The sequence below is a fragment of the Leucoraja erinacea genome, chromosome 28, assembly GCF_028641065.1.
Source record: "Leucoraja erinacea ecotype New England chromosome 28, Leri_hhj_1, whole genome shotgun sequence".
Classification (NCBI taxonomy): domain Eukaryota; kingdom Metazoa; phylum Chordata; class Chondrichthyes; order Rajiformes; family Rajidae; genus Leucoraja; species Leucoraja erinaceus.
In genome coordinates, this window is record NC_073404.1 from 4,894,505 (window position 1) to 4,911,338 (window position 16,834).

General features: G+C 47.5%; 1 protein-coding gene across 3 annotated transcripts in view; it reads left to right on the forward strand.

Annotated features, from left to right (window-relative positions):
- Positions 1-765: 765 nt before the first annotated feature.
- cluha (clustered mitochondria (cluA/CLU1) homolog a) overlaps positions 766-16,834 on the forward strand; it is a 105,436-nt gene continuing 89,367 nt past the window's right edge. Inside the window, exon 1 of one of the 3 annotated variants that reach the window (XM_055657564.1) lies at positions 766-1,048. In XM_055657564.1, coding sequence (XP_055513539.1) covers positions 958-1,048 — 91 coding nt within the window. In that variant the 5' untranslated portion in view covers positions 766-957. The remainder of the gene's footprint in view (positions 1,049-16,834) is intronic. The other 2 variants (XM_055657566.1, XM_055657567.1) reach the window with 2 other exon arrangements.

The window sequence follows — 16,834 nt, forward strand, 5'->3', positions numbered from 1 at the left end:
ATATTTATATGGGGGGTGGTGAATGATACTGAGTTACAGAAAATTTGTAAAAATTACATAAAATCTCAATAAATGTGCAATTATGTTTTTGAGGGGTGGTGATTAATACTGACAATTTGTTAATTGCCAACACTAAGGTCTCAATAAATATGAAATTATTTTTACAAGGAGTTTAAAACAAAGTTAATTGATACTGCATTGCAGACATTTTGTGGAAATTACATAAGTTCTCAATAAATGTAAAATTATTTTATTTTGGGAGGTGCTAATTGATACTGTATTTCAGAATATTTGAAAAAAATACATAATGGCTCAATAAATGTGAAATGAATGTTGGGGAGGTGCTGGATTGATACTGAGTGACAGACAACTCGTAAACATTACACAAGGTCGCCATAAATATGCAATTTTTGGGGGGCGGGGGTTGATTGATACTGAGTTCCGGACAATTTGTAAAAATCACATAAAATCTCCACAAAGTGCAATTATTTGTTTGGGGGGTGATTTAATTGTAAAAGACACATACAATCTCAAAAAATGTGCATCTATTTTTTGGTGGGTGGTGAGTGATATTGAGTTGCGGACAATCTGTAAAGAAATATATAAGGTCTCAATAAATGTGTTTTTTTTTGTTGATTCTGCGTTGCACACAATTTGTTTCAAGATCAGGGCAAACTTTAAGTGTGGTTTCGAAAGGAGCAAGGTTGGGACGTCTCGCCAGCCGTATCAGACCCACCCCCCTTGGAAGAGGAGAGGGAAGGGAGGGGGGAGAGAAGAGAGAGGAAAGAGAGAGAGGAGGGAGAGGGGAAGCGAGAGAGAGAGAAACCCTTCTGACAGCACGTGTGTTGGCAGCAGAGCCGGCGCTGTGCTTCCGTGCGCTGCTCAGCCTGCACTGTGATAGTGTCTGTCTGTCTCTGTGAGCATCTTGCAACCAGCCCAGGAGCAGCAGAGGGGAGAATGGTGAGCAAGACAGATGAAACGTGCCCGGCGGCGGCGGAGGACACCGGAGAGGGCGGCGAGAGGGGCTGTGACATTAAACGGGAGGCGGGTGAGTTAAAGGTCACAGTACACGAGTCCCCGGCCGGGCTCTGTGTGTGTGTGTGCAACAGGGGCAACTAAGGCTTGTATGGGGGAGACACACACACACACACATAACCCTAACCCTTGGTCGTGCAAAACACACGAGGTTTCCATTCCCACCCGCAGACGGTTACACAACCCTGCAACCTTCCTTCCACGTTTCAACGTGTCCTGGTGAAATACAGTGACCCCAGAAGTGCAATGTTAGTGCCAGAGTCAGAGATATGATGAACAGATTCAGTGGCTTGTTGTGGGGGGCGAAGGGAGGACAAGTCCTTGTAGGTGTGTCCCCCTTTTGCAGGTGTGTGTAGTGGGTAACAGTTGAGATGTTGGGGGTTAGATAAAAGTGGAAGGTAGGTCGGGTGATTAGAGGGAGTTAGTGGGGCAAGGAGAGTAGGGGGATTAGGGGGTGAATGAGAGGTTAGAGGGATAAGGAGTAGAGGTGAGGAAGGAGGGTGCATAAAGAAAGGGGTGAGGTGGGTAAAAGAGGGTTTGGAGGGAGATGTGTAAAGGGGAAAAGTGGGTTATGGTGGGGAGAAAGGTGGATGTGAGGTGGGTTTGGGGAGGATTAAAGGGGGTTAATCCTGATTTAAATGGGGGGGTTAGGAGGGAGGTGGATAAAGGAGAGGTATTGTGTGGGGAGGGGGTACCTTGTTTATATGTCTGGGGACTGTAATGGGTTGAGGGGATAAGGTAAAGGTGATTTAAAAGAGGTGAGGAGGGGATAAGGGAAAGATTATTATAAGAGATTAGGAAGTGGATAAGGGAAATGTCAATGTGGATAAAGGGTAGGGGTCTGGGTGGGAGGTGAGTGGAGTGTGTGTGGGGTGGGGTGTAATGGGTTTGGGGTGGTGTGGAGCAGGGAGGGGGCTGGTGTGTGTCTATGTCTGTGTGTGTGTGTGTGTGTGTCTGTGTGTGTGTGTGTGTCTGTGTGTGTGTATGTCTGTGTGTCTGTGTGGGTGTGTGTGTGTCTGTGGGCCGGACATCGGGAGCCCGCGACACCCCCTCAGTTACCGGGCCGGGCCTGGGGGAAAGGCCGGGGCTGGAGCCGCGGCCTAGGGGAGAGGAGGCGAGGAGGGGGCAACCTCCCTCATGCCCCCCCCCGTCAATCTCCACTCCACCCTCAGTCAGTCGGAGCCGGGGAGCGGCAGCCCAGCCCTAGGCCGCCGGCTGAAGGTCACCTTCACCGCCGGTGTCCGGGACAGCGGGGAGAGACGTGGGGTCCCGGGCCTGGGGACGGGGAGACGGGGTACAGACACCCCCTCCCCTCTCCCCCCTCCACCGGGCAGCTCCACACAACCCCTCATCTCCTTCTCTCCCCACTAAATACAGCGGCCCGGAAGCGAATGGCGGCTCCTTCACGTCCAGGCCGGTTGCTGGGGGCGGGACAGGGGCAGTGGGCCCAGAGCCGGCTCCCCCTCCCTCTACAACAATATAAACCCACCTTCTCCTCCCTGTGTCAATATAAACCTATCTCCCTCTCTAGAACATTATAACACAACTACCCCCTCCTTCTAGAACATTATAACACAACTACCCCCTCCTCCTTCTAGAACATTATAACACAACTATAAACCCCCTCCTTCTAGAACATTATAAACCCACCTCTCTAGAACATTATAAACTCCCCTGAGTCAATATAAACCTATCTCCCTCTCTAGAACATTATAACACAACTACCCCCTCCTTCTAGAACATTATAAACCCACCTCTCCCTCCCTGAGTCAATATAAACCTATCTCTCCCTCCCTGTGTCAATATAAACCTATCTCCCCCTCTATAACAATATAACACAACCACCCTCTCCCTGTGACAATATAAACCCATCTCACCCCTCCCCTGTGGGGTCCTGTACCAACTATCCCCTCCCTCCCTGTGATAGTATAACTCCATCTCCTCCTCCCTCTCTATCAATATAAACTATATCCCCCCTCCTTGTGACAATATAACCCTACTCCCTGAAGAAGGGTCTCGACCTGAAACGTCACCCATTCCTTCTCTCCAGAGATGCTGCCCGTCCCGCGGAGTTTCTCCAGCTTTTTTGTGTCTGCCTTCGATTTAAACCAGCATCTGCAGTTCATTCCTACACATACATAATCCTTCCACTGCTCCATGTAGCAATATGAACCTATCTACCCCTCCCTGTGACAATATAACCCAACTACCCCCTCCCCGTCACAATAAGACCCAACTGACCCAACTTACCCCTCTCCCTGTGGGCCCATCCCATCCACCCCTTCCCTGCCAATGTATGATGCTACGACCCCCATGAAGCAGCTACCCCCCCCCCCCCCCCCCCGACCAAACTAACCCCTCCCTGCCAGTGTATGTCTTGGCTACCCTGTCCCCTGTAAAAATACGACCCAACTACCCGCTCCCTGCCAGTGTAGGATGTGACTGCCCCCTCCCCCTCCAGGAATATGGCATGACCGCCTCCCCCTCCCCTTTGGGCTCCGGTCCCAGCTGTGCACCTTTCCCATCGGATTACTGTCGAACTATCCCCTGAAGTAACTGCCCCCTCCCCAACCCAAACTACTCCCCTCCCCATATGATCAGACTACTCCCCTTTCCGTGGCTGCTTCTGGAGTCTATGACCCAGTCTATGACCCAGCAGCCTCCCTCCCTACTTGTTCACAAGTTATAGAAGCTGAATTAGGCCATTCGCCCCATCGAGTCTACTCCGCCAATGAATCATGTATGATCTCTGCCTCCTAATCCCATTTTCATGCCCTTGACACCTGTTCTAATCAAAAATCTGTCTATCCCTGCCTTAAAAGTATACACTGACGGTCTCCACAGATTAGCTTCCCTCTGACTAAAGAAGTTCTTCCTCGCCTCCTTTCTAAAAGGGTGCCCTTTAATTCTGAGGCTATGACCTCTGGTCCTAGACTCTCCCACCAGTGGAAGCATCCTTTCCACATCCACTCTGTCAATGAGGTTCCCCCTCAACCTTCTAAACTCCATCGAGTAGAGGCCCAGAGCCATCAAACGATCGTCATATGCTAACCCACTCATTCCTGGAATGTGACCCAACTCCCCCCTTCCTCTGGGCCCCAGTCATAGCTGCCCCCCTCACCTGTTGGCTTATTCTTCCCCTGACCCAATTACCCCCCATTCCCCCCCCCCCCCCCCCCCCCATCACAATGTGACCCATCTTCCCACCCTCCTGCAGGTTTATGACCCAGCTGCTCTCTCCCTCTCTCTGTGGGGCACCTGTGCCAGCTGCCCCCTCCCCGCCTGCCCTTGGAGCAGCTGCCCCCTGACCCTACCTCCCCTTCCCCATCGGTGTAAGCCCCAGCTGCCTCTCCTTATGTGCTGTCTACACCTGTCTGTAGGCCCCTGACCCAGCCCACCCCATCACCTCCTGACTCTTTTACTCCCTCCACATCAGTCTCTAACCCGAGTGCCTCCTCCCTGTAATTATATAACCCAATTGTGTAGCGGCAGAGAAATCTAGATGCTGGTTTACACCAAAGGACACAAAGTACTGGTTTGAGACGTTGCCTCACAGCGCCAGAAACCCGGGTTCGATGCTGACTACGGGTGCTGTCTGTATGGAGTTTGTACGTTCTCCCTTGTGACTGCGTGGGTTTGAACAAATGCGGTGCATGAAATTCATTGTACGATGGATGAATTCTTATATTTGACACCTGATAGAAGTGTATGGAATGCTGGAAGTTGCGGGAAGAACTGGTAGAATTATATTAAATTATGAGAGGCACGGTGGCGCAGCGGTAGAGTTTCTGCCTTGCAGCGCCAGAGACCCGGGTTCGATCCTGACTACGGGTGCTGTCTGTACGGAGTTTGTACGTTCTCCCTGTGAACTGCCTGGGTTTTCTCCAGTGTCTCATCACTATCCAAAAATGTGCAGATTTGTAGGCAAATTGGCCTCTGTACATTGCACCTAGTGTGTAGGATGGGATAGCATAGAACTAGTGTAAATGGGTGATGATTGGTCAGTGTGGACCGAAGGGCCGGTTTCCATGCTGTATCTCTAAATTCTCAACTCAGCGGGTCAGGCAGCATCTCTGGAGAACATGGATAGGTGACGTTTAAGGTCGGGACGAAGGGCCAGACTGAAGAAGGGTCCCGACCCGAAATGTTGCCTATCCATGTTCTCCAGGGATGTTGCCTGACCTGCTGAAGTACACCAGCATTTTGTGTCCTTTTATATAACTCAACTTCCCCTTTCCAATCAGTTTATGACCAAACTATCCCCTCCCAGTTATTATATGGCTCAGATGCTCTTCCCTGTTAGAATATCACCCTGCCTCCCCCTTCCTGTCAGCCCTTGACCCAATGTTTAAGAAGGAAAGCGGATGCTGGAAAATCAGGCAAAACGTTGCCTATTTCCATAGATGCTGCCTCACCTGCTGAGTTTCTCCAGCATTTTTGTCTGCCCTTGACCCAACATGGGCGGTGACTCCTGGCTCCTGCCCTTCATGGGCTGGAGTTGGATGCCACCAGTGCCAGGCTTGTGGCAGCTCTGCCCCGGAAGGTCAAGCTTAGACTAGTTTAGGGATACAGCACGGAAATGTACACTTTGGCCCAGCAAGTCCCCGCCGACCAGCGATCATCCCATACACTAGCACTATCCTACACACGAGAGACAATTTACTTTTTTACCAATGCCAATCAACCTATAAACCTGTACGTCTTTGGAGTGTGGGAGGAAACCGGAACACTCGGAGAAAAACCACGCAGTCACGGCGGGAACATGCAAACTCCTTTCAGACAGCACCCATAGTCGGGATTGATCCCGGGTCTCTGGCGCCACTGTGCTGCAGAGGGTTTGAAGAACCCCCCCAACCTGAACTTGATCCTAAACACATTTTTATTTTCGAGGTCATAAGAGACTGCGGGTGTTTAGCATAGAGAAACAGCGTGGAATCTGACCCTATGGCCCGCCTGGAATCTTGAGCAAAAAAAAAGCTGGAGGAGCTCAGCGGGTGTTTTCGGTGTGAAGAGATGAGTGAACCAAGGAGTTGTGGAGAGAGCAAACTCTACAGAAGATGGAAAGGGAGGGTTTAGAAAGATGTGACGCAGTGGCCTCATGTTGTGTAGTTTAGAGATACAGCGCGGAAACAGGCCTTTCGGCCCACTCATACCGCGCCGACAAGCAATACCTGCACACTTACACTATCCTACACACACTAGGGCCAATTTACAATTATACCAAGTCAATTAACCTACAAACCTGCACGTCTTAGGAATGTGGGGGGAAACCTGAGATTCCAGAGAAAACCCACGAGGAGAACATACAAACTCTGTATAGACAGCACCCATAGTCGGGATCGAACCCAGGTCTCTGGTGCTATAACTCTACCGCTGCACCACCGTGTCATGAAAATAGCAGAAATCTTTATGTTTCATTTTGCCTATCAATGGTGTGAAGACACATTTGCACTGGATAATGTAAAGATAGTGGACAATATTTAGGTCGTGTGGACTGGAGGGCTGCCTGTCGTTCAGTGAGTGAGGCAGCCCTTCATACCACATGTTAAGGCAAAACCCAGAACTAGTGTACAGGTGATTGTTGATGGGCCAAAAGGCCATTTTCCATGGTGTATCTCTAAACTAAAATAAACATGCAGAGGTGAAGAGTTGCGAATTGTGAAGCCAGAGGAAGGAATGTAGGTGGATGGGGAGGGCAGGAAACTGTGGAGACACAAGGAACTGCAGATGGTGGTTTACAAAAAAAAGTCACAAAGTACTGGAGTAATTCAGAGGGTAAGGCCGCATCCCTGGAGAACATGGATAGGTGACGTTTTGGGTAGGGACCCTTCTTCAGACTGTTTGTGTGTGTGTGTGGTGGTGGGGGGGGGGGGGGGGAGAGAAAAACTGGAAGCGAGGAGGGACAGATTATAGGTAAACACAGGTGAGGGTAGGTGTTCAATAGGGAGATGGTGGACAGAGGCCAGAGATGAAAAGAAAAAGGTGCGAGACAAAAGGATTGAAGAGTTGTGAATTGTGAAGCCAGAGGAAGGAATGTACGTGGAAGGGGAGAGGGAGGGGAGAAATGGGTGCGAGTCCAGGTGGGGTACAGGGAAAGGGGGGGGGGGGGGTTGAGGGGAGAAAGGGGAGGGGGTTAAATTGGTAGATCTCCTCACAAGAAGTGCAGGTGTTGCTCACAGTAGACCTGTGTGTACTCTAGGACTCTAGGGAGGATGGATGGCTGAAATCTATGCTGAGACTCATGCTGACCTCCCTCTGTATACCCAAGGCCTCTGGCTTGCAATCTGAAAGGGGAATCCTGGATAAATGTGTCCACTGAACCTGGTTGCCACCCTCTCCCTCCCCACCCCCACCCCTAAACCCCAATTGATCCATTAATCAACCTAACAAAAAATGAAGTTCCATTTCCAGTCTTGGTACCACAATGTAGAATTATAATTGCTTCTAATGAAGTGACACCATGCTTAAAGTCGTACCTGAAAAGCAGATGGTGCATACGCATTAAATGGTTATTCTATCCCATAAGGGCTTAAGAGGGCAGTTGAATGTTCCGTGTTAAACTTTATATAAACCATGTCCATTTTCCGGCATTCGGTGGCCCGGCAGCTCATTTAATCCGGTCAAAATTCCGAGAATGCACTTTAAATCGGCGCCTCACCCCGGAAGGCCCCCTCGAAAATGCGGTGCCTAGGCCGGGAGAGGCAGCCCATCTCTACCTCATTGGGACTTCCGCGGTCGATCGGCGGGTTGAATTTGCGCCGTGTGGCCAGGGATCTGGAAATCCGGCCCTGCCAGAGGCAGCAGATCCGTTCCCATAGCTGACTTCCGAGGCCGGCTTTGCGGGCCGGTATCTCGGCTCCTCAGCGGCCTAGGCCAACTGTCCCAGTACCGTTGGACTCCTCTCAGAGGCCGTGGTCCGGCAAAACGGATAATCCGGCAAGGCTCTGGAACCAAGGGTGCCGGAAAATTGGGGGTTGATGTAAAATGCATGTCATTTACGAGTAGAAGACATTTTTGAGGCTGCGTTTGGAGTTTTGGTCACTGAAATAGAAAGCATGATATTAATCTGAAAAGAAGCGCAGAGAAGATTTACGAGGATTCTGCCAGGAATCAAGAGCCTCAACTACAGGGGAAGGTTGGGCAGGCTAGGACTTTATTCCTTGAAGCACAGGCGGCTGAGGGGTGATCATATAAAAGTGTATAAAATCATGAGGAGAATGGATAGGGTTAGGCACAGAGTCTTTTACCCAGACTAGGGGAATCGGGAGCCAGCGAACATAGGTTTATTGGGAGAGGGACAACATTTAATTGGAACTTGAGGGACAACTTTTTCCACTCAGAGGTTAAGTGGGTGTATGGAACGAGCTGCCAGAGGAGGTAGTTTAGGCAGGCACTATAACAACATTTAAAAGACACTTGGACAAGTACATGGTTATGAAATATTAAGACAGATAAGGGCTAAATGTGGAGAAATGTTCACAAGTTATAGGAGTAGGATTAGGCCAATCGGCCCATCAAGTCTACCCCGCCATTCAATCATGTCTGATCCCCTAATCCCATTTTCCCACCTTCTCCCCATAACCCTTGACACCGTTCTAATCACAAATTTGTCTATCTCTGCCTTAGAAATATCCACTGACGTGGCCTCCACAGCCCTCTGTGGCAATAGGTTCTACGGATTAACTACCCTCTTTATATGTGTCTGGTGTATGAGTATATGAGTAAATGTGTCTGGCTTTGGCGGGGCATCTTAAAGTCACCATGGGCAAGTTGGCTGAACAGCCTGGTTGTGTGCTGGATGACTCTTTGAGATTGTTTTGCATTGAGGGTTTGAGTGAAAGTATGTACCTTTTATGAAAGATTCTTTATGGTTCTGAAGTCATTTATCGATACCATTGATCTTTAAGGCAGTCAGATTACCACATCCCTTTTTCCCCATTAATTTGAATGAAGAAGTTTACAATATAACATAAAATACAGATAGCCACATTAATGGAGTCGTGCAGCGTGGAGACAGACCCTTTGGCCCAACCGACCCACATGCCCCAGCTACACTAGTCCAACCTGCCTGTGTTTGGCCCCATATCCTTCTAAACCTGTCCGATCTATGTACCTGTCTAAATGTTGCGATAGTCCCTGCCTCAACTACCTCCTCTGGCAGCTCGTTCCAAACACCCACCACCCTTTGTGTGAAAAGAGGTTTCACCTCTGATTCCTATTAAATCTTTCCTCCTTCACCGTAAACCTGTGTCCTCTGGTTCTCGAACGTGTAGTGTAACAATAAAACTATAAACTCTAAAACTCAATCTGTCTGGTGGTTTTCCCACTCATTGGTACAAAGTAGTGAAAGGAATATTGAGGCCTGCTTCTTGCTAGTCATGTGGACAACACAAGTCTATCTTCACAAAATCTAATTGTGTTGCACCCACAACCAAGTGTATTATTCTGTCTGCCTGGACCTACCTGATCTCCCGGTTGCCAAACACCGTAATTCCCCTTCCCATTCCCACACTGGGAGTGCACCGTAGGTTCACAAGGTTAATTCCCGGGATGGCGGGGACTGTCATATGCTGAGAGAATGGAGCAGCTGGGCTTGTATACTCTGGAGTCTAGAAGGATGAGAGGGCATCTCATTGAAACATATATGATTGTTAAGGGTTTGGACACGCTAGAGGCAGGACACATGTTCCCGATGTTGGGGGAGTCAAGCACCAGGGGCCACAGTTTAAGAATAAGGAGTAAGCCATTTAGAATGGAGACGAGGAAACACTTTTTCTCACGAAGAGTGGTGAGTCTGTGGAATTCACTGCCTCAGAGGGCGGTGGAGGCAGGTTCTCTGGATGCTTTCAAGAGAGAGCTAGATAGGGCTCTTAAAAATAGCGGAGTCAGGGGATATGGGGAGAAGGCAGGAACGGGGTACTGATTGGGGATGATCAGCCATGATCACATTGAATGTCAGTGCTGGCTCGCAGGGCCGAATGGCCTACTCCTGCACCTATTGTTTATTGACCTTTCTGTCCTAGGCCTCCTCCATTGTCAGAGTGAGGCTAAACACAAATTGGAGGAACAGCATCACATATTTCGTTTAGGCAGCTTATAACCCAGTGGTAATGAAGGTTGATAGGTTCTTGATTAGTAAAGGCATCAAAAGTTACGGGGAGACGGCAGGAGAACGGGATTGAGAGGGAAAGATCGATTAGCCACGATCAAATGGTGGAGCACGCCGGATGTGCCAATTCTGCACCTGTACATTATAGTTACAACTCCTGTACTCGCATCCTTCTCTGTTGAAGGTCAGTATGTCAAACACCTTCTACATCACCTGTGGGGTCACTTTCAGGGAACCGTGTGTCTGAAGAAGGGTCTCGACCCGAAACGCCACCCATTCCTTCCCTGTAGAGGTGCTGCCTGTCCCTCTGAGTTACTCCCAGCATTTTGTGCCTATCTTCAGTTTCTACCCATCCCAGTAGATCTTTCTGCTCTGCAACATTCTCAAAGGTGTTTCTTGTGTAAGTCCTGCCCTAGTTTGACTTTAGGGAAACACACTTGGCAGATTCAAATTCTATTTGCCAGCACTACCTCTAATTCGGATGTGGTCCAATACATTGTTACTCAATTCCTTTGTGTCCCTGTCATTTTTTATTGAAATAAATAATTCTGAAAGTGCATACTTGATACAAATAAGCACTTAAATGTATTCTTTGTACAAACATATATTCTATACCACATCTCACAATTCAAATAATTACTTGTACAGATTTATGTAATTGGTTAATTATTTACGTTATAACAGTGTTATAAATTCAACTGATCACTAATCACTAATCACTTTGTCACTCTATTCAATGAACATTCAGTGCAAGTTTCACCTAATGTACCTGGCTTGTCCACTTTAAAGGTATGAGTGAATCTGATGCATCACCTGGAGTCATAGATGATAGAGTGATACAGTGTGGAAACAGGCCCTTCGGCCCAACTTGCCCACACCGGCCAACATGTCCCAGCTACACTAATCGCACCTGCCTGCACTTGGTCCATATCCCTCCGAACCTGTCCTATCCATGTACCTGCTAACTGTTTCTTAAACATTGGGATAGTCCCAGCCTCAACTACCTCCTCTGGCAGCTTGTTCCATACACCCACCACCCACCCTTTGTGTGGAAAGGTAACCCCTCAGATTCCAATTAAATCTTTTCCCCTTCAACTTAAACCAAACTTAAGTTGAAGGGGTCCTCGATTCACCTCGATTCACCTCTGGTCCTCGATTCACCTACTCTGTGCATCTACCTGATCTATTCATCTCATGATTTTATACACCTCTATAAGATTAACCCTCATCCTCCTCCGCTCCAAGGAATAGTCCCAGCCTACTCAACCTCGCCCTATACCTCAGACCCTCTAGTTCTGGCAACATCCTCAGAAATCTTCTCTGTACCCTTTCCAGCTTGACAACATCTTTCCTATAACACGGTGCCCAGAACTGAACGCAATACTCTAAATGCGGTCTCACCAATGTCTTATACAACTGCGACATGACCTCTTCAGTTGTTGCATTAATAAGGTTCTTTTCATAACTTTGAGTAGATTATTATGTGAGTTCAGCCATCATCTTGATGGCACTTGTGTTTGTCAGATAATCGAAACCCTAACACAACATCCAGCTCATTAATTACATCACAATTACGGTTCTAGGATGATTAGTTGATCAGCTACATTTCATATCGTTTTTAGTTTTAGAGGTACAGCGCGGAAACAGGCGCTTTGGCGCACAGAGTTTGCGCCAACCAGCGGTCCCCACACTAACACTGTCCTACCACACACGAGGGACAATTTACAATTGTTAACAAGCCAATTAGCCTACAAGCCCACATGTCTTTGGAGCTGCCGGAGTAAACCCACACGGGTCACAGCATACAAACTCCGTACAGACAGTACCCCTAGTCGGGATCGAACCCAGGTCTCTGGCATCGTAAGGCAGCAACTCTGCCGCGATACCATCGTGCCACAGTTTCACAGTTGTACATTTTTCACTTGGTCTGATAATTCTCTGCACATTCTCAATCTACTTTTCTTCTTCAGGAAGAGTTTGTTTTACTTTTACTTTGAGAGATATATAGCATGGAAACAGGCTCTTCGTCCCACCGAGTCCCACCGACCATCGATCACCCGTTCAAACTAGTTCTATGTTATTCCACTTCCACATTACCCTCAGGGTAATTTACAGCGGGTGAATTAACCTACAAACCCACCCGACTGTGGGATGTGGGGGTGGGGGGGGGCGGGTGGTCAGACAGCATCTGTGGAGGCACATGATTAGTCAGGGGTTATGGGGAGAAGGCAGGAGAATGGGGTTTAAGAGGGAAAGATAGATCAGCCATGACTGAATGGCAGAGTACTCGATGGGCCGAATGGCCTAATTCTGTTCCTAAAACGTATGAACTTATGAAATGGACTGATGACATTTCGGAAAGATTTGAGGAAGCATCCCGACTCGAGATGTCGTCTGCCCATTCCCTCCACAGATGCTGCCTGACCCCCTGAATTCCTCCAGCATTTTATATTCTGCTAATGTTTACAGCACCTGCTTCAGTCTGAAGAAGGATCTCGACCTGAAACGTCACCGATCCCTGCTCACCAGAGATCCTGCTTGTCCCACTGAGTTACTCCAGCTTTTTAGACAATAGACAAAAGATAATACGTGCAAGTGTAGGCCATTCAGCCCTTTGAGCCAGCACCGCCATTCACTGTGATCATGGCTGATCATCCACAATCAGTACCCCGTTCCTGCCTTTTCCCCATATCCCTTGACTCTGCTATCTTTAAGAGCTCTATCTAACTCTCCCTAGAAAACATCCAGAGAATTGTCCTCCACTGCCTTCTGAGGCAGAGAATTCCACAGATTCACAACTCTGGGTGAAAAAGCTTTTCCTCATCTCTGTTCGAAATGGCCTAACCCTTGATCTTAAACTGTGGCCCCTGGTTCTGGACTCCCCCTACATTGGGAACATGTTTCCTGCCTCTAGGGTGTCCAATCCCTTAATCTTGTATGTTTCAATAAGATACCCTCTCATCCTTCTAAATTCAAGTGTTTTCAAGTCCAGTCGCTCCATTCTTACAACATACGCCAGTCCCGCCATCCCGGGAATTAACCTCGTAACCTCTTTGTGCCTATCTTCGGTTTAAACCAGCATCTGCAGTTCCTTGCTACCAGACGTACTGTTGTACATCGCCATTTTAATTAGTCATTAATATTTAGCCTTTTACGGTGATCAGATATTTGTGAATTCCCCTGCGATCTTTGGAAGAGATCGCATCTCATTCTCTCCTTTTCTTCCCAAAGAAAGCAAGCTGGGCTTTGCCTTTCATCATATATTAGGTTTGTGATAACCTTGAATCGGCCTTGCTGCTCCCGTAATGGTTCAAGGACACTATCGTCAGGTGACCAGTGTGTAACACCCATTTGCTTTCATTTGCTCTCTTTCACTCTGCAAATAAAACCTTGTATCAACTTAAAAAAAAATAATCCCCTCAGTGGTCACTAGGTAGGACAAGGACAGGAGCATAAATTCTAATTTGCTCCATAAATTTGCCTCCTTCCTATCTCCAAAATCTCTTCTCGCCCGTTAACTGTCCGCTATCTTTGCAATCCTGCCATTCTGGCCTCCTGCTCAACCCTGAGTTTAATTTATGGCCTTTATTTCTACTTTATTTCTTCATTATTTTTTTCCTTCTTTCCTTGTTTTCCTTTTTTTTAAAATTTTGGTTATAAGGTTAAAAATGACGCTGTACAATAATTGTATCATTGTTATGCCGATCGTCTTATCCTTGTACAATTACTCCTAATAAAAATAAATTAAAACGTAATTTATGGCCAAGCCTTAAGCTGCCAAGGACCAACATCCTAAAATTCCCTCGCTCTTTATCTTCCATAGAACTTCTTAGGCTCCAGGAGCAGAATTAGGCCATTCAGCCCATCAAGTCTACTCCGCCATTCAACCATGGCTGATCCATCTTTCCCTCTCAACCCCATTCTCCTGCCTTCTCCACACAACCCCCTGACACCCGAACTAATCAACTGGTTAGTGATAAATCATAAATAAATGATGTCCCATTTAAGAAGGATAAACTAAATGAATAAACCGTACTAATCAAGAATCTATCAGTATGCTTTCTATGGTGCATCTGTGGAAGTTTCTAAGTGTCATGGAAGACAGAGCAAATTCCTTCAGTCTCCTCAGGAAGTAGCTCTGTGAATGTAATTTTATTGAATTTGGAGTTGCCAATGCATAGATATTCATTTTGGTGCTTGCATTTTAAATGTACAAAGCTCATTTATCATTGTGTTCCGATTCTCTTGAGCGGGATTGTGAGTGCTGATTCCAGAATATATCCAACTTTACTGATGTTGATGTTATTGGGTATTTTAAAATACATTCTGACGTGAGGGGGTAGATGTATTGAGGTTGCATAAAGGTGCATAAATCTGTGTGTGCAGGCAGAACCTGTACAGGGACAAGGCCACAAATCAGTGCATCAGGCACGGGTGACCGTTGCAATTCAGGGGCCCTGAAGAGAGGGGGAAAATACCTCTACAGGAAGGTGAGGGGGAGATAATGGGTTGAGAGAGACAAATGCTTCTACATGAAGGTGAGAAAGAGGAGGGATGTCTTTGTGTGCAGGAAGGAACTGCAGATGCTGGTTTAAATCGAAGATAGACACAAAAGTGGCTGGAGTAACTCCTGGTTCTTGGAGTAACTCAGCGGGACGGGCAGCATCTCTGGAGAGAAGGAATGGGTGACGTTTCGGGTTGAGAACAGTCCAAAGAAGGGTCTTGACCCGAAACATCACCCATTCTCTCCAGAGATGATGCCTGTCCCGCTGAGTTGCTCCAGCATTTTGTGTTTATCTGCAGGATAACACTTAAAACCCCTGTCCCACGGTACGAGTTCATTCCAAGAATTCTCCCGAGTTTGCCCTGATTCGAACTCGGACATTTACGGTAATGGCCACTCGTCGGTACTCGGGGCTCTCGTGGACATTTTTCAACATGGTGAAAAATCTTCACGAGTCTTCCCGAGCTTACCTGCCTTTAGCGAGTCTTCTAGATTACCTGCCGTTGGCGCTAAGAGACGTCCCCGAGCTCCGACGTACCCGCTATTCTCCGTGCTTACCACGTTTGATTTTTTTTAAACTCGGGAGAGCTCTTGGAATGAACTTGCACCGTGAGACAGGGCTTTTATGATTTAAAGATACAGCATGGAAACAGGCCCCTTGGCCCACCAGGTCCTCCTTGACCAGCGATCACCCCAGACACCAGCACTATCTCACACACTGGGGACAATTGGAGCAGCCAGAGAAAACCAACGCAGTCACAGGAAGAACGTACAAACTCTGTACACACAGCACCCGTAGTCAGGATTGAACCCGGACCTCTGGGGCTGTACAGCAGCAACTCTACCGCTGCGCCACCGTGCCTCTCACAATTTAATATCATTCTACCAGAGTTCCCCTCAAGTTCCTGGTTCCACATACTTCTATCGGGTGTCTCAAATGTAAGAATTCATCCATTGGAATGAATTTCATGCCCCATATTTGTTCAAATACATATTTTTTGTGGTTTAAATACCAATCCTCGCCCCCATTCACATGAACGTTGTTATGTTAAACGATCCTGACCTTGTTTTTGGTTCGGCGGCGTTCAAAGATTTGTTTTGCCTGCCATTACGTGACTAATAGATCACAGGCCATTTAAAGAAAATGATCTGGTTGTTGTTATAGGGACAATCTTATGTCTCTCAGAGGGGAGGCTGGAGAAATATCTGTGTGGCATTCAGTGAGCAGAGGGTGGCAGTGTGCTAGGCACTCTATGCGCAGTTTGCTAGGTTAAGGGGACTGAATTTAATTTCCAGTCCTCGTTGGCACTTGTTACGTTTTCCCGAGAGGGAGAGGTTAGCTGTTCTCAGCTGCGTTTGTGGTATGAGGAAAATAAATCTGGCTGTTTCTGGCTGGAAGGAAGAGACAAAGGACTTCGACCTTAATTCACACCTAACGCAGGCTGAACTACTTTGTAAAGATTAACTAGAAATTTGTATTCTGACCTCTTATCTCCCCGCAATGATAGATGATAGACCAAGTTGCAGATCTGTACAATATTAATGGAGGCACAAGGAACTGCAGATCTACAAAAAAAAAGGCACAAAGTGCTGGAGTAACTCAGCAGGTCAGGCAGCTTCTCTGAAGAACATGGACAGGAGATGGGTCAGGTCTAAAGGAAGGTCCCGACCCGAAAACGTCACCTATCCATGTTCTCCAAGAGATGCTGCCTGACCCGCTGAGTGACTCCAGCACTTTGCGTCCACTTATTTAGTTCAGTTTGGAGATCCAGCGTGAAAAGGAACTGCAGATATTGGTTTGCAGAAAAGAAGACACAAAGTGCTGGAGTAACTCAACGGGTCAGGAAGCATCTCTGGAGAACATGGAAAGACGATGTTTCAGGTTAGGACGGGACCATAGGAAGAGAAATGGAATATCAATCTGAAATCTGAAATTAAAAATAATCACCTCTCCATGTCTGTATGAAGAAAGGTTCCGACCCGAAACGTCACCTATCCATATGCCCCGATGTTGCCTGACCCGCTGAGTTACTCCAGCACTTTGTACCATATCAATGTTTGGTACTGAGTGTCATCATTTTATTTGTTTTTTCCAATCAAGATTGCACCAGACCTGAAAGTTCATTACATATTTTCGTTCCTTTGACCCTCAGCAACAGCCTAATATCGCTTTGCAGTCGCCTTGT